This window comes from Semicossyphus pulcher, unplaced genomic scaffold, assembly GCF_022749685.1.
Source record: "Semicossyphus pulcher isolate SPU_LCO1_2020_fin unplaced genomic scaffold, fSemPul1.0.p SCAF_24, whole genome shotgun sequence".
NCBI lineage: Eukaryota > Metazoa > Chordata > Actinopteri > Labriformes > Labridae > Semicossyphus > Semicossyphus pulcher.
Window position 1 is genome coordinate 6,765,516 of NW_027211698.1, and position 18,161 is coordinate 6,783,676.

The window sequence follows — 18,161 nt, forward strand, 5'->3', positions numbered from 1 at the left end:
TTCCATTTGAGAGCGGCACGGTGGTGCAGTGGTTAGCGCTGTCGCCTCGCCGCTAGAAGGTTCCTGGTTCGAGTCCGAGGTTCAGACGTAGTCCAAAGTCCAAAGACATGCTCGTTAGGTTAACTGGTGACTCTAAATTGTCCGTAGGTGTGAATGTGAGCGTTAAAGGTTGTCTGTGTCAGCCCTGTGATTGACAGGTGACCTGTCCATGTGTAACCCCGCCTCTCGCCCAATGACAGCTGGGATAGGCTCCAGCCCCCCGACCCTGAACAGAATAAGCTAGATGATGGACGGATGATTTCCATTTGATCAGATGATTTTTACATTATTAGATATATTATTATAGATACTATTTTAATTAAATCACTTTAAAATGATACCGGTCTAAAAGTACAGCAGCTACAGCATAATAAGGAGGCCCTTCCCAGCATGCACCAGGACACCTCCCGTTTAAACATTTGTAACTATTACAGTTATTAATAATCATGATGCAGATTAGTAACAAGTCAACATGAAGCTTTGTCAGCTCTGTCCTCAAGAGGAGAAGAAAACGACTTTAACATGAGACGTCTGTTGAACGGAGGGCGGAGCCATCATTTCATCGATCTGTCTGTCATGCATACAACGAAGCCTGCTGCTACGTGATTGGTCAATACTACTCTGACTACAAACCAGAACATCCTCGTCCCTGAACAGAGGTTACATCAGTAACTTATGGACACCATGGAGGACACATCAGTCGGTTTCCTCATGAACGTATAAAAATACTTTAATAAATATGAATGAAGTCATGTGTTCATGTGAAGGGACTCGTGTTCTCCTCCTGCTCCTCCTCTCAACAGGATGGAGCAGAGAGGAGGAGCAGAGACCTCCATCCCTCAGGGCAGAAGCAGCTCAGAGGAGGGAGGGGGGCGTCCGGCCTCTTGTGGACCACCACCTTCTAAACAGGCCCGTCAGGAGGTGAATGAGAGACCAGAACCCCCCAGAACCAGAGGGACTGGGACAGACCTGAGACCGCACAGAGGTGAGACTGATTGATAAACAAAAACACACAGATACACACACGATCACACTGATCTCCTCTGTGTGTGTATTTGTGTGTGCGCGTGCAGGTGTGATGATCCCCGTGTTCTGTGTGGTGCAGCGAGCTGATGATGATGGTGATGATGAAGGTGAAGCAGAGTGTGTGTTGGTGTACAGAGACGTCCTCTTCTGTCAGCTGGTGGAAACAGTTGTGACCTCTCTGGGATTCACACAGAACACGGCTGCACACGCTACAGGTGAGTTATACATATATAGTGTATATATAAATATATATATGTATAGTGTATATATACAGTATATATATGTTAATATGAGATTAGTTATAGAGGAGAAGTTAGTCTGGTTTTAGCTCAGGTTAAGTATTCAGATTAAAATTTTCTTTGTGTTCCTCAGGTATGATTAGAGTGGGTCATTGGAGGCCGTTGCTCCTCTCTTACCTGACAGACAAAGCGGAGGTCACAGTGGGCGACATGCTGCAGGATGTTTACCACCTCATCACACTGACGATACACCTGCACAGGTGTGTGTGTGTGTGATACCTGCAGATCCTCTTTACTTAACCTATAGCAGGTTCAGATGTTTATGTTCAGCTCAGAGCTGTGGAATCAGCCAACATCATCCTGCTACGACCATTCACATACTGAACTACTATGCTATACCAATACTACACCGTACTACACTGCACTACACTGCACTACACCATACTGCATTGTCCTACACCGTCCTACACCGTACTACACTGCACTAAACCATACTGCATTGTCCTACACCGTCCTACACCGTACTACACTGCACTACACCATACTGCATTGTCCTACACTGTCCTACACCGTACTACGCTGCACTAAACCATACTGCATTGTCCTACACCGTCCTACACCGTACTACACTGCACTAAACCATACTGCATTGTCCTACACCGTCCTACACCGTACTACACTGCACTAAACCATACTGCATTGTCCTACACCGTCCTACACCGTACTACACTGCACTACACCATACTGCATTGTCCTACACTGTCCTACACCGTACTACGCTGCACTAAACCATACTGCATTGTCCTACACCGTCCTACACCGTACTACACTGCACTAAACCATACTGCATTGTCCTACACCGTCCTACACCATCCTACACCGTGCTACACTGCACTACACCGTACTCCACCGTACTCCACTGTACTATAGTAAACACTATATACTTCACTTTAACACACTATACTACAATAACTATACTGTTCTTTACTATATGCTCCTGTGTTCAGGTCTCCTCATGTGCAGCATCTGTCATGTGATGAGTGGAGTCAGAGTCAGGAGAGAAACACCCTCAGAGATCACAGACTGGTGGACACTTCCTGTCCCCTCTCACAGGTAACTCACATATACAGGTAACATACATTAGTACATGTTGGACTGGATGTTTAATCAGACTTAATCGACCTGTGTAACCTGTATGATCGCTCTGTATTCCTCAGTGTGTATTCCTCTGTGTATTTTCAGAGTGATGTCTCAGCGGTGGTGAGTGGCTCATGCAGCGTCTCCTCTCAGTGTCGCCGGTTTGGACGCTGGTACAACACACACACACAAGGTACACTGTGTGTGTCAGTAACACACGCACACACACCTCCAAACCTCTATCTTTCATCTAGTCACGGAGAACGAGAATCTGAACCACATTCAGGTTTAATGATGATATAAACTCACCTACCCATAATGCTGTTGTGATGTCTCTCAGGTGAACACGTGCAGAAGACGATGTCATCACAGGACCGATCACACATCAAAGGTGTGTTCACCTGTTATTTATCGCTTTGTTCTGACATCATGCAGCCCGTGGCGGCCATGTTGGAGGTTACCTGTGACATGTAGATACAGAGGGGTCAGAGGTCAAAGGTTAAAAGTCCCAGTCTGCATGAACATGTTCCATGAAACCAAACTCAGTTTAAATAAATATCAAATAAACTCTACAGGATGTTTCAGTGTTCAAGGCTGACTCATGAAAAGTTGTGTGTTTGTGTGTGCGTGCATGTGTGACTGTGTGTGTGTGTGCGTGCGTGTTGACAGTGGAAGGGGATCTGGACCTGACCCTCCGGACACGGCCCCCCCTGTCCCTCTCCCTGACCTCACGTCCTCTGTCCATGAAAACAGACCTGCTGGACTCTCAGACTACCCCCCTGCCTCCCCCCTCAGACCACCATCCTCCCCCTCTGCTGGGTCACAGAGGCTTCCTGCCCCCCCAGCTCCCCCCTCAGTTGGTGCATCATCAGCTGGCCATGGCCCGCCTTCTGAATCATCAGCTGTCAATCAGCCGCCTGATGGTCCAACCCCAGGTCCTCTTAAACCACGCCCCCATCTCAAGGACCTGCAGAACCTCTGGAGCCCCCCAAGAGCACCCCCTCACCTACACAGGAACTCTCACCTCCCCCCTCACCTGTCAGGGGGCTGAAGTGTCTCCGAACATCTACCGGCAGGTTAGGAACGAGCTGAAGAGAGCCAGCGTGTCCCAGGCTGTGTTCGCCCGTGTTGCCTTCAACAGGACACAGGTATGATGTACACCTGTAATACATCTCTGGTATACCTGTGATACACCTGAATATAAACCTGTGATACACCTCTCAAACTGTGTGCCGTGGTTAGGGTCTGCTGTCAGAGATCCTGCGTAAAGAGGAGGATCCTCGCTCGGCCTCTCAGTCTCTGCTTGTTAACCTGAAGGCCATGAACACCTTCCTGCACCTGCCCGAGGGCGAGCGAGACCGCATCTACCTGCAAGAGAGAGAGAGGAGCAATAACCATGTTTCCAGCAGACACACACAGGTACACACACACACACACAAAAATAAGATTTTACATTTTAATCTGATATTTGGCGACATGAGTTAATGTGATAAATACAGCAGGAAACAGGTAACCTGTGCAGGTGTGGATTAATGATCTGTCCCATGTTAGATGTTTAATCTCAGTGTTTTCAGCAGATGAAGAGCAGCAGCGTCTCTGCAGCAGATCATCAGGTGCAGCTGAACTCTGAGGTCACGTCAGAGATCTACGAGGAGATCCAGCAGGAGATGAAGAGAGCCAAAGTCTCTCAGGCTCTGTTCGCTAAGGTGGCCGCCAACAAGAGTCAGGTGAAACGACTTTATTCATTATTGGTCAGAAACAGTTGGTTTAAAGACAAACCCTGTGGATTAACTTTTGTAACTGCACAAGGTCTCGTCTAAAATGATGAACATTACTGACAGAAGTTCACTCAGGTGAGGAGGTGAGGGGGGACACAGAGGAGGAACAGGAGGATGGAGGGAGAGAGAGAGAGAGATGATGGAGGGATGATCACACTCTCAACATTTACTTCAGGCTGGAAGCTGAGCATAAACAACAACTGGTGGCAGATCCTGGGTCAGCCTAGCAGAGATAATGCAATCACACACACGCACACACACACGCACAGGGAACATCTTCAGCTGTAACACAGGTTAAGGAGTGTGTCCAATTGTCCAAATATTTATTCATATTTCTGCTCTTTATGTTTTGCAAACATCCGAGCGCCCTCCACAGCTGGTAAGAGTGCTAATCTGTATGTTAGCACGCATGGCACGTCATAACAGAAGATGGGTCTCGACACATACCGTCATTGACCGCAGGCTCAGCAGATTTGATTGGCAGCTGAAACAGCATTTCGAGAGTATCTAGCTTCCGTATCGTGACGTATTTCCGAGTGAAACAGGACGTGCAGGCGGGACATATCATTAGAGGGATTTGATTTGATCGTTGAGAAGTGGGCGTAGACAGACGTTCTCTACAGCGCAGTAGCTAGTTAACTGATCGAGCGTTCTTGGTGCTCTGTGGCTAAATGTTGCAGATTGATTGGTTGAAATTGTTTGGCCTTAAACAGACGGGTAAGAGTAAACACTACCTCTGTGTCTCTGCTGGTGCTAACCCCTCTGTTCCTGTCTCTCTTGTCTTTCCTGCAGGGCTGGCTGTGTGAGCTGCTCAGGTGGAAGGAGAACCCGAGTCCTGAGAACCGTACCCTGTGGGAGAACTTGTGCACCATCCGGAGGTTCCTGTCGTTACCGCAAACCGGCCGCGACCAGGCGTATGAGGATGAGTCCAGAACACAGCACGCCGACCGGAGAGTCTTGCACCTCCCAGACCAGCAGGTACAAACAGAATACAACAGTCCTCAATGCACCACAGATTTATGCAGCTGGGTTCCTGTGTTCGGGGTTGCAGGCCCCCTGCCCTCTAATAAGCTCAGCAGAGCCTGTTTGAGTTCACTTTGGCGTTTAGAGAACATGGTGGAGGCCGTTCAGTCACAGCTTGTACTACATTTCTTACAGGCCCTCTGCAGACGGCCCCTACCACCTCTGACCACTCTGTCTCCACTTCATGGAGACCTCCAGCCCGTCCCCTTGCTGGTCCTGCATGGGTCACAGCATGAGAGGATCCCAGGCCCTGGAGGAGGACCAAAGAAGGCCCATTCAAGGACTCGGATCTCCCTGGAGGCCCTGCAGATCCTACAGAGCTTCATCGGGGATGTGGGTCTGTACCCCGACCAGGAGGCCATCCAGACCCTGTCCGCCCAGCTGGACCTCCCCAAACACACCATCATCATGTTCTTCCAGAACCAGCGCTATAACGTTAAGCACCACGGCCAGGCCAGACAGCCGGACCCGGGGGAGGACAGGGTGAGCTCCAGTCCCAGTGAGAGAGGGGTTAACATGGAGGGAGGAGTCGGGGGGGAGGAAGGTCTCTCTGCATCAGCGGAGTCGAGTGAGGATGGGAGAGGGTCAGTGGAGGTGTATAGAACAGAGGGAGGAGAAAGAGAGGAGGAGATGGAGATGGAGAGGGAAGACAAAGGTGATGGACCAGTGACCTCCTCCTTCTTCCCCTTCAGTGAGGTCAGCCCCTCCTCTGCAGAGCAGCACAGGTAACAGCAGTGAGGACAGTGAAGGCAACCTTCAGGGTACCAGCGCTACCTTCAGGAATGATCACTTTGACCATAAGCACCTTCAGGTCGAGTTCTGCCTTCAGAAACGTCCGGTTCTTTTTGTTTGATGCTGCCAGGAATGTTTGGGAGGGTGCAACAGTGCGGAACTCATACTGTCTGTATTGGGACCAGTATAAACTGCACCAGTACCACATAGACCTTTATGGAACAGAAGAACCTCCATCCAAACTGAACCCATCTTTACCTTCAATGATTTCAGTGTTTTTGTTTTACATCAGGAGGTCCTCAATCCTCTGAGCCCTACATGAAACTGGGACTGAGAGTCTGTTCCTCCAGTATTATTACTTTATCACTAAAAGTATTATTATCATCATTATCAGTATTATTATACTTTTATTTCCTATGATATGAAATGTCTTTATAAATGTGACAGATCTCAGTGTTTAGTTCAAGTTAAATACAAAGAATCATTTGTTTGTTAAGCCGCTGTCATGTACACTGTGTGTGTGTGTGTGTGTGTGTGTGTTTGTGTGTTTGTGTGTGTCATTAGAGCCACAGAACAATAAATGTGTGTATAAATGTGATCTGTTTCAGCTAAATAAAGCTCTGACATTTGTTTTTGATTCAGGACGTCCGATAAATGTTTTCTGTTTGGACAGTTTGACCTGTTTCTTTAAACCTCCTGTTAGCCTGATGAAGCTAACAGCGCTGATGACGCTAACAGCCTGATCAAGCAAACAGCTCTGATGACGCTAACAGCCCGATGACGCTAACAGCCCAATGACGCTAACAGCTCTGATAAAGCTTACAGCCTGATGACGCTAATAGCCTGATGAAGCTAATAGCCTGATGAAGCTAACAGCCCTGATAAAGCTAACAGCCTGATGAAGCTTACAGCCTGATGAAGCTAACAGCCTGATGAAGCTAACAGCTCTGATGAAGCTAACAGCCTGATGACGCTAACAACCTGATGACGCAAACAGCCTGATGAAGCTAACAGCTCTGATGAAGATAACAGCCTGATAAGGCTAACAGCTCTGATGAAGCTAACACCTCTGATGAAGGTAACAGCCCTGATAAAGCTAACATCCTGATGAAGCAAACAGCTCTAATGAAGGTAACAGCCCTAATGAAGCTAACAGCCTGATGAAGCTAACAGCCTGATGAAGCTAACAGCCTGATGACGCTAACAGCCTGATGAAGCTAACAGCCTGATGACGCTAACAGCCTGATGAAGCAACAGCCTGATGATCGTAGCAGCCTGATGACGCTAACAGCCTGATGACGCTAACAGCCTGATGACGCTAACAGCCTGATGATCATAGCAGCCTGATGACGCTAACAGCCTGATGACGCTAACAGCCTGATGACGCTAACAGCCTGAGGACGCTAGCAGCCTGAGGACGCTAGCAGCCTGATGACGCTAACAGCTCTGATGACGCTAACAGCCTGATGACGCTAACAGCCTGATGATGCTAGCAGCCTGAGGACGCTAGCAGTCAGATGACGCTAACAGCTCTGATGACGCTAACAGTTCTGATGAAGCTAACAGTCTGAGGACGCTAGCAGCCTGATGACACTAACAGCTCTGATGACGCTAACAGCCTGATGAAGCTAACAGCCTGATGAAGGTAACAGCCTGATGAAGCTAACAGCCTGATGACGCTAACAGCCTGATGAAGCTAACAGCCTGATGACGCTAACAGCCTGATGAAGCAACAGCCTGATGAAGCAACAGCCTGATGATCGTAGCAGCCTGATGACGCTAACAGCCTGATGACGCTAACAGCCTGATGAAGCTAACAGCCTGAGGACGCTAGCAGCCTGAGGACGCTAGCAGCCTGATGACGCTAACAGCTCTGATGACGCTAACAGCCTGATGACGCTAACAGCCTGATGATGCTAGCAGCCTGAGGACGCTAGCAGTCAGATGACGCTAACAGCTCTGATGAAGCTAACAGTTCTGATGAAGCTAACAGTCTGAGGACGCTAGCAGCCTGATGACACTAACAGCCTGATGAAGCTAACAGCCTGATGAAGGTAACAGCCTGAGGACGCTAGCAGCCTGATGACGCTAACAGCCTGATGATGCTAGCAGCCTGAGGACGCTAACAGCCTGATGAAGCTAACAGCCTGATGATGCTAGCAGCCTGAGGACGCTAGTAGCCTGATGACGCTAACAGCTCTGATGAAGCTAACAGTTCTGATGAAGCTAACAGCCTGTTTTAGCTAACAGCCCTGATGAAGCTAACAGTAGAGTTTTCATGATGGTATAAACTCTCCTGTTTGTTCATGTTGTCTTTTACTGCATCAGTGAGTGAGTGTTCGCTCCACTTCAACATCATCATCATCATCATCATCATCACAGCTGCTATTAGAGACACACAGGCTGATACAGGAGCATCTAGAGGTGTGTGTGTGTGTGTGTGTGTGTGTTAGCGGGGGATCACAGGTGTGTTTGTGTGTCCACAGAGAGCCCCCAATAACCCCCCACCCAGAGCATCCTGGGTAATATCAGCCCACATAGCACCTGCGTCCCTGTAATACAGCACTTTACACACCATTGAACAAAACAACACGCTGTGTGTGTGTGTGTGTGTGTGTGTGTGCCTCACTTTAACAGAGGGGTAAAGTGAGATATTTAAACCTCCTGTGTAAACGTAACGTCAACACAGAAAAGTAAGCATCAGCGTTTAACAACTTCTCATGACTTTATCACGTTACATTTCGACAAAGAACACGTTCGTGTTCGTACAAATACTCTTCAGACTTAAATGATGCACGTGGTAACACTTTCAGCACATGTTGATGTTAGATGTTAACAGACCCACATTAAATCAAATAACACAAATGTGATCATGTTGAGCAGCGTTTTTTTCGTGAAGCCACGAAAACACATTCAAGTTAAATAAACTCATTAAACTCTAATAGAGAAAGTTTTATTATTTAATGTTGAGTAAACATCTATATATTATTAAAATATAAAAACCTCTTCTGGATATTCTCTAATGAATCCCCTTTCCAATTGTTTTGGGCATCTGGAAAAAAGCTTGTCCAGTGAAGAAAAGGTGAGCGCTACCATCAGTCCTGTGTCATGCCAACAGTAAAGCATCCTGAGACCATTCATATGTAGGGTTGCTTCTCAGCGCCTCAGAGGAGCCATGTCTTGTACCTCCGGTATCCAAATGATCAAAAATGAGCAGGCACCCGGGCCCTCCACCCCCTCTGGGAGGTTTACCAACCTCAGGGTTGTTCAGTTGAGACCTCGTCTCCTTGTCTGTTAGCTTCTCTCCCAGAACTTTATTTCTCCTCTTTACACTTTGAACAGCATCCCGTAGGTCGGTTTCGTCAGTCATTCGTTCGGTGCACTCAGCTAAATCTTTCTTTGTTTATTCTTCTTGAAATCTGCCCGTGAAGTCAGACTTTAAATTATTTATTCTTCTTCTTTAGCCTCGGAGAGCTCACCTCCACTTTGCTCAGGGGGACTCTATGTTAGCCTCCTTGCTAACTTTTCGTTCTGTTCTGTGCTGCTGTCAGTTAACTTTACTTGCGTTGGTGTTTTCCCTCTACCTTTGCTTGTCTTTCCAGTATGTAGCATCCTTAAGTCGAGCGTGAAGGCCTGTACTTTTCAAGAAAGGGTCTGCAGAATATATCAGCATTTATTTAAAATTGTAGCGGAGCAGGTTTGCGTGTGACTTTCTAGCGTGCGGCCATAACCTCGATGTGATCGCTCGTAGTGTTTTTATTAAAAACTAATCATGTTCGAAAATCATAACATCATGTAATCTGTTGGTTAAACTCGACAGAGTCAGACCTCACGTGTGTCTGATCTGATGAACAGAGTTTTTAACCCTTTGCGAGGTCACTTACAGCAGCAGAGGATTACTTCATGCTCTGTTAATAATCGTGTGATTGCTCAGTGACCTCTCTAAATTCCACATTATGTTCATCTCTTTTAAAAAATAAATCAGAGTTAATTATCTGTCAGATGAACCATCTAATGGAAAACATCCAGTTAGGTAACAAAGTGATGCTTTATATATATATATATTTATATATTAGGGATGCACAATAGTGGATTTTTCGCCGATATCCGCTATGCCGATATTTTCCAGCCCTTTTTGTCAGGGTGTGTAGCACTTGGACCCATGAGCAGAGACAGAAGAAGACAGTTTAAAGTTACTTTGAAGTCATGTTGGCAGCAGCAGCAGAAGGCAAACCAAGAGTTAGTGGAGAGTCAAAAAAACACCAAAAAGATCCACAGATCAAGAAAAACAAGCACCACTGATGTGATCTGAACTGGTGACAGACTGGTGCGAAGAGCCGGGGTATATGTACTGCAGGAGCTGATGAGTGAATGGATGCCAGGTGTGCAGGTGGATTGGCAGCAGGAGGGTAATTGATAGCCACGCCCACACACACACACACACACACACACACACACACACACAGAGACCTAATTCCACCTAATTGCAAAGAACATCAAGTCTCCCCTGTAATGGAGTTGATATCATGCCTACTTTTTAAAATGTGCACATTCACTGGGCAACATAAGTAAAGCACCTATGTACAAAATGACATATTTACTTGTTTGTAACATTTTCTTTCTAATCAAACTGTCACATTCAAACAGCTTCGACAGGTTGGATGACGCTCTCCCTGAGACTATCCTGACAACAGCCACAGCCAGGGCAAATTTTACCTGCTGCACAGAACAAATACATAAAATGAAATCGCCGTTTGTTTGTGAATCACTGATCATTTAGGCAGAATTAAAGTGCTGTTTTATCGCCGATATGTAATTTTCAAGCCATTATCTTCAGATACCGATAACGTGCCGATAATATCATTTATTGTTCATCGTTGTATTCATTGCACCTGTTAATTTCTTCATTAATATTCTGTTTAGAAGGTCAACGTCACAAAGACAAAGGAGCTGGTGGTGGACTTTAGGAGACGAAGGACCAGTCCAAAACCAGTCAGCATCAACTGAGCGGAGGTGGACATTGTGGAGTACAAGTACCTGGGTGTCCACAGAGCCGCCTGTATTTCCTCAGGAGACTCAGATCAGAGGCCTACAGGTCTCTGTAGCTTCCGTTAGCATCACTATCAGGTGTAACAAAGTTATTGTATCATGTATGTGCTGTTTATCCCCCCAGCACTCTTCTTTGTTGGGGAGTGAGGGCTTGTTGTGTTTGTCAGGGGGTCAGACTGCAGGGTGAGGCTGACGGTTGTGATTACTGCAGGACAGTGGACAGCAGGGGGCAGCAGAGCATGTATATAAACACAGCGTGCCGGTGAAGTCAGAGGGTCTCCGGTGACACTGCAGAGATTAAAGCTAACAGACCTTCACAAAGAAAACACAGGATTTAACAAATCTCAGGATCAGTTTCACACATTCTGATTTTATATAAAAACATTCAGTTTATTTTCAAAGTGTCATTAATAGATTCTGTGGGTCCCCTGGATAACACTTCAACAGTGGGCAGAAACAGGAAGTGATTAAATCATGCTTAGGGGCCCAGAAGTATTTATCATTTATTGACATAGTTGTGTGCATGGTTTATAAGTAAATACAGTACTGCATGTACATTGCCATATATTATATAAATATTACTGTGAGGCCCTCACAGTCAGAAAAATGAAGATGGATCCTCATTTAACGCATACTACATTTTGTTGTTGTTCTGACTTGAAGAAGCTTTCACATTAATTTTAGCAGTTAAGGGTTTATGTATGTTTAACGTTGAGAGGCTCACCATGTTACTTTAACACATTAGCATGCATTAGCATTAACAGCTAATTGGCAGTAAAAACAGTCCACCTGAGGCTGAATGTGGTTGGTTCTGCAGGGCAGGTCATGATGTTGACCTGATGATGGCGCTGGATGCCAAGTTTTTACAGTTCATCCTCAGGGGAACATGTCGGCTAATGCGTTAGCCTGGATTAAAGAGGTAGACTGGCACTATTGTGCTGCTTGCATGGCTTAACAAGTTTGATTATCATGTAAGAGTACAAATGATAACTTTCTTTGTTGAATAAACAAATAATCAAACAGCTGTTTGTTTTTTTAATCAGAAAGAATTTTTACATAAAGAGTCTTTAGCATCTCAAGTTTCTGTTTGAAGTTAAAGCACTCTTTCATGTTGGGGGGGTCAGAGGGGGGTTTCTGATCAGGACTGAGAAAGGCTCGTTCCGTCCCTGTCGTATAACATGAGGACTCTTTTTGAATGACAGAACAGATAACGGCTGTTGTTTTTGTTGTTCTGATGATTCTGGTCGCTCTGACCCCGGGTCACATACACACTGAAGCTGTTTTGATCAATAGTGATGAACATGTGAAAAGTGCACAACAATAACTCATCATCACACTGTACTGCGGGGCTATACATAACCAGATCTGTGTTATAATGACAATACTTTATGCTGTGCCATCACACAGCTACTTAATATAAAAGGCCAGTGGCACAGAGAGCGTCTATGGAGCGTCAGTCTGCCCCCACCAAGAACAATGGGAAAGGTAAGCTAACGTGTTGTCACTGAAAATACAAAATAAAACATTTAAAATGTTTAAAGATAATGTGTGTTGTTACTGAAAACACAGAATACAACCCCAAAAAGTTTATTTTTACACATTTTTACACTGTCAAACATTTACAGATCATATTCTACGAGGACAGGAACTTCCAGGGTCGGCACCATGAGTGCATCAGCGACTGTGCTGACCTTCATCCCTACTTCAACCGCTGCAACTCCATCCGGGTGGAGAGCGGCTGCTTCATGGTCTATGAGAGACCTCACTACCTGGGCCATCAGTACTTCTTGCGCCGGGGGGAGTACTCCGACAACCAGCGTATGATCGGCATCAACGACTGCATCCGCTCCTGCCGCATGATCCCCATGGTAAGTTTGGGATTTTAGAAAGTGGCTTATTAGGAATAAAGTATCCTAATCGGAAGGATGCTGTACTGCGATAGCTTAGCTTTAGCTCATCAGGGTCACTGGAGGTTAAACAATATCCCCCTGGTCCCACTAGCAGCTTAGTTCTTGGTTAAGGTAAGAACTTCTGGTTAAGACGTACCGTTCAGGTGTACTTGTTCCCACTTTTCTAATACCGCAGAGAGAGTTCATGAGGACTGTTCATGAACAGATTTATCTGTACCACAAAGAACTCTGTATCACTTAAGTAAGACTGACATTTAAATCTTGTTCTTCCTGCAGCACCGTGGTTCCTACAAAATTAGACTGTATGAGCGTCCAGACATGGGCGGCCAAATGCAGGAGGTGAGCGACGACTGCCCAAATGTGCAGGACCGCCTGCGTATGTCTGACATTAACTCGTGCAATGTGGTGGACGGCCACTGGCTGCTGTATGACCAGCCCAACTACAGGGGCAGAACCTACTACCTGAGACCTGGCGAGTACCGCAGGTACAGCGACTGGGGCGGAGCCAGTCCAAGGATCGGCTCACTCAGGCGAATCACTGACTTCAACTAAAAGCTTCTGAACCTTCTTCTTCTTCTTCTTCTTCTCTGTTCTCAATAAACATGCTGGGCTTAAACTGTGTTTGTGTCTCTGTATCTGAAAGACTTGAAGATGGTGTTTCTGTCATGTGTCTTATTGCAGTTTCTTCCCTCGAACATTTGATCAAATCACAAATTAATAATATGGTTTGAACAACGTTCTCCATATTGGACTGGACCCTAGTGATACTTGCTTCATAACACAAGCGACCCAGTTTACCCACTTAGCAAACTTTCAAACTCACCAAACCTTGAACCCACCAAACCCCTCGACTTAAAGATCCTAAAGAAAGAATCAGCTGACAGCAGAGTGTTATTGGAAGGCTTTATTGACAGTCCTTGACATTAACAGATTCCTCACATAGAGATCCGTCTGATGGATCCCACTCTGGGACTCATGCTTCCCCACTCGTTGAACCTCCTGTACTGACCAGGACGCAGGAGGAACTGCCGTCCCCGGTACTGAGGGTGCTCATAGAAGATCCAGTTTCCATCCATCACGTTGCAGGAGTTGATGTCACTAGATTGGAAGCGTTCAAACAGGGAGGGACAGTCATCAGTCAACTCCCTCATCTGTCCTCCGAGCTCCGGGCGTTCGTAGATCATCATTCTGTGAGATCCTTGATGCTGCAAAGACACAAGGACATTTATTATCTCCACAGCAGTGAGGTAAAGTCAAGATTCATTTATTGTAAAGCGATGTCTCTGAAATGATTCTTACTGAAGGGATCATCCTGCAGGACCGCACACAGTCATTGAATCCCATCCAGCGCTGGTAGTCTGGGTAGTCCCCCCTCCTCAGGAAGTACTGGTAGCCCGTGTAGCTTGGTCTCTCATAGACCATCCAGTCTCCGCTGTCCACCCTGATGGAGTTACAGCGGCTGAAGTGTGAGTGCAGGTCAGAGCACTCGCTGCTGCACTCGTAGGTGCGACCCTGGAAGTTCCTGTCCTCGTAGAAGATGATCTGTAGGGATCAAAACATAGGAATAATCCACGCAGGAATGCAAAAGATCAAAAGATGAACAGAAAAACAAGCAGCCTTACCTTTCCCATTGTGTGGGCTGATTGTGGTCACACTGTAGCAGCAGCTGTGAGCTCCATGCTGCATTTATAACCCTCAGATGACCCAAGTCATTGTGGTGACAACAAAGACTTAGCTAGTCAGCTCTTTCTACACAACAAACTGCTTCTGTTGAGTGTGTTCAATGAGCCAATAAGCCGATTTGTGTGAGCAGAAGTTTCCCTTTCAATCTGATCTGGATAAACTCTCAAATTTACACCACATTTATATCAGCTAAATATCTACAATGATAACTGATCATCACAATGAAGGATATGTGAGTACATGAAAAACTTGTGAAAAGTTCATATTTGTTTGTTTCAGGTTTATTTGTTCTCTACTTCCTGTTTGTACAACACAAAATGTTATCCTCTTGAAATCATGAATGCTACTTTACAAACAGATTATACACGCATGACACTATTTTAAAAACATTTCACACCATTGTAACATTAAAAGTGTTGGACTGAGTATCCAACATGCTCTGCTCAAGTGAATATAAGCTCTGTCTGTCCTCTGAACTCAGCAGCAGCTTTTATAAGATTTATTATCAGACAGCCTTATGTTCTTCATGTCAGCAGCGCTTGTTCTACACAGTCACTTGTTCTGTCGGTTCAGCTTTGTTTTCCTTCATCCCTCATATTGTTATCTTCTCTATGGGCCGAGCCCCAGAATGTGTTTCAGTTCAGCCTACACGTGGCTCATGTCATACAGCAGAGCTGCTCGACAAACAGTAGAGACAGAAACAGCTGTAAACACGGAGGTGTTAGGATGTTACTTACAGTAAAACATGACAAAAAGTCTTCACAAACACACGTAAAAGTACTTTTGCCTACTTTACGCACATGCACGTTTTGAGGTACACATGCAACCACTTCACATTGGGCTGCAAAACCCACTTGTGCCCTGCTAGGTCGCACTTTAATGAAGCCAACAGAACCACATTATCTGCAAAAAGGTGAGATACAAATCTGAAGTCCCCAAACTTGACACTTCAGACCTTAGCACGACACTGAATACCCTAACCCCCAACCCCCCTGCCCCATAGAGGACAGCCGAATAATCTTCAGAACCTTCAGCATCTATATCATCTAGACCTGGCACCCTGCAGCTGGGACCTTCTTTGCTACCTTAGTAACCTCTGCCAAGGATATTGGTAAGGCTTTCCCTGGGCCTCCTCATCAGAAGACTTGTTGGTTAGACTGAGATGTTCGTTCACGGCTCCACAATTTCCCCAGTCTAGGTCAGCGGTACTCCTTCCGTGTTGAAGACAACCAGATTGAAGCCCTGCTTTTCCCTCCTAACAGTTTACCAATACTTCCCTGAGGCCAACCTAAAGTCCTTCTCCATAGCCTCCCACATCTGATCTAACTCACCACCAGGGGGTGATCAACAGACAGCTCTGCTCCCCTCTTTACCCGAGTGTCAAAGACATGCAGACTCAGATCTGATGATACAACAACAAAGTCGATCATCAACCTTTAGTCCAGTGTGTTCTGGTACCAGGTACACTTATGAATCATCCTATGCCCTAACAGTTTTCTCCATGATTGCCCATGTGGGCTTTGAAGTCCCCATCTAAAACTATAGACTCAAGTTTCTCTGCCCTGTGACTCAAACAAGGCACTGTAGTCTGAACCGCTTTTTGGTGCATAATAAACAAACCAATCAGAGCTTTTCCACCTGTGACTCATATGAATGTCCATCTTGTTCCCTGAGGAGAACTCCACCACAGCAGCACTTAGCCAGGGACTTGTGAGTATTCCCACACCTGCACTGCACATCCCTCACCCTGGGCAACTCTGGAACAGAAGGGGCACTAACTCACCAGGATTTTAGAACCAGTGCCGTGCGTGGATTTAGTAGCTCTCCTATGGTAGACAATGTCCAAGATCCCCATTTTGATTTGCATTTCTGAAATAAAGGTTGCAATTAAATCTGAGTCCTTGTGGTCGAGTGTTCTTCTGAAGTCTCTGCCTGTTGTTTGGCCTATGTACAATTTAAAGTCATATTTCAGATGTTGGATGCAACTTTTGTTTTGCTTTCAAATCTTCTCGTCAAGCTTTACCCTAAAGTTGTTAGCGTACCACCAAAGTCCCCCCACCCCACTCTGACTGCCTCCTGTTGTGTGCTACATAGATCAAAGGAAAAGTCCAGACCTGGTTGTCCAGAGTTCATACGCAAAAACGACTTATGTTGATCTAATATGAATCAACACCAGTGATTGAAACTGTGCAGAAATAATTCAGACAAATGTGCAGCAGATAGTTTTATTGTGCGCTTCACACAGTAAAGAGGTAAATGTCTGGTGGCTGGATTACACAGTACAACTACATTAAAACAAATCACAGTCTGAAGATAAAAACAAGGCTCCTTCGGATTGCCTCTCACTTTGACAACTTCTTCATTAAACAAAGCTGCTAAACCACTAACTTCATAAGTCCTGATAAATAAGTCATCAGACAATATCTGTGATGCGTCTGATTGAATTGAACTTCAGATCGTTGCTGCTCAGCTCTTTCAGGTTTCTGTACTGTCCTGGTCTCAGGTAAAACATCTTTCCCTCGTAGTTCTGCAGCTCATACATCAGCCAGTAGCCTTCCATCACGTTGCAGGACTGCAGGTCGGACATCTGATACTGATCCTTGATTGACTCGCAGTCATCGGTCACCTCCTGCATCTGCCCTTCAAAGTTTGCTTTCTCGTAGATCCTCATCTTAAAGGGCCCCTTGTGCTGTTGAAGTATGAAATATCAATGAAATCTAACATGGTGATATTTTAAATGGCAAGCAGCTTCTGTGATGTTAACGTGGTAATACAAAAACAAATGAAGGTGAAGGAAACAGCTGTTAACTTTCCCATAGAGTAAAATGCTAAACATCATCCTAAAGTAGACCAGATTATAAAGTGGAATCAGTGGAATTATCTGTTGTGCACATATTTACCTCTGGGACGATGCGGCAGGACTGGATGCAGTCGTTGAAGCCAATGGCGTTCTGGTACTCGGGGTACTCGCCCCGGGTCAGGAGGTACTGCTGGCCAGTGAAGTTGGGCTGATCGTAGACCATGAAGGAGCCCCTCTCCACCCTGCAGGAGCTGCAGCGGCTCAGGTGAGAGGCGAGCTCAGAGCAGTCGCTGATGCACTCATACGAGCGGCCCTCAAAGTTTCTCCCCTCGAAGAAGACAATCTGGAGAGAAAGACACAGACTGTGTTTGCACAACGTTAGCAAACCTTCAATGCTAAATGTTCAGGTGACTTCTGTTATTAATACAGGATATCGAGATGTGTGTTCTTTTGGTGATATGCTGCAGTATTTTTGGAACATGTGCAATTTATCATTAAGCTTGAGGCAGTTTGTACATGAGCAGTGATCTCTGCCTTCCGGTACCTTTCCACTCATGGTCACACTGTTTGATTTGTGTTGTTCTTGGCACTGGCGCGCTGCCTTTTATGCATCATGTGACATCAAAAGAATCTGTCCTGCATTGTACAGAATGACTGAGTCAGCCCATCTCGAGCCTACTGTACTGTACAGAAAAAATTGTGCACACTGCACTCACTTACATTAAACTGTAGAGGTGCAGATTTC

The 18,161-nt window shown here is 45.8% G+C and overlaps 4 protein-coding genes across 5 annotated transcripts; 2 read left to right on the top strand and 2 right to left on the bottom strand.

The window, feature by feature from the left end:
* Positions 1-843: 843 nt before the first annotated feature.
* Positions 844-5,971, top strand: LOC138603784 (DNA-binding protein SATB2-like). The gene is made up of 11 exons (XM_069675694.1): positions 844-1,024; positions 1,113-1,280; positions 1,438-1,564; positions 2,312-2,417; positions 2,547-2,634; positions 2,782-2,832; positions 3,111-3,589; positions 3,684-3,860; positions 4,019-4,168; positions 5,012-5,197; positions 5,378-5,971. The coding sequence occupies exons 1-11, from the start codon at positions 844-846 to the stop codon at positions 5,969-5,971; spliced, it is 2,307 nt and encodes a 768-aa protein (XP_069531795.1).
* Positions 5,972-8,332: 2,361 nt separating this feature from the next.
* On the top strand, positions 8,333-13,485 carry LOC138603632 (gamma-crystallin M2-like). Of its 2 annotated transcripts, XM_069675505.1 has the most exons (4): positions 8,333-8,358; positions 12,496-12,508; positions 12,649-12,891; positions 13,210-13,485. In XM_069675505.1, the coding sequence occupies exons 2-4, from the start codon at positions 12,500-12,502 to the stop codon at positions 13,483-13,485; spliced, it is 528 nt and encodes a 175-aa protein (XP_069531606.1). In that variant the 5' UTR covers positions 8,333-8,358; positions 12,496-12,499. The 2 variants fall into 2 exon arrangements, with proteins under 2 accessions (XP_069531606.1, XP_069531605.1); XM_069675504.1 differs by lacking the exons at positions 8,333-8,358; positions 12,496-12,508 and adding an exon at positions 9,822-9,830.
* Positions 13,486-13,868: 383 nt separating this feature from the next.
* On the bottom strand, positions 13,869-14,564 carry LOC138603633 (gamma-crystallin M2-like). Its single transcript, XM_069675507.1, has 3 exons — positions 14,556-14,564; positions 14,233-14,475; positions 13,869-14,138 (listed from the first exon to the last, which is right to left on the bottom strand). Exons 1-3 carry the CDS (start codon positions 14,562-14,564, stop codon positions 13,869-13,871), a joined length of 522 nt encoding a protein of 173 aa, XP_069531608.1.
* Positions 14,565-17,029: 2,465 nt separating this feature from the next.
* Positions 17,030-17,975, bottom strand: LOC138603635 (gamma-crystallin M3-like). Its single transcript, XM_069675509.1, has 3 exons — positions 17,961-17,975; positions 17,517-17,759; positions 17,030-17,305 (listed from the first exon to the last, which is right to left on the bottom strand). Exons 1-3 carry the CDS (start codon positions 17,970-17,972, stop codon positions 17,030-17,032), a joined length of 531 nt encoding a protein of 176 aa, XP_069531610.1. The 5' UTR covers positions 17,973-17,975.
* Positions 17,976-18,161: the final 186 nt, after the last annotated feature.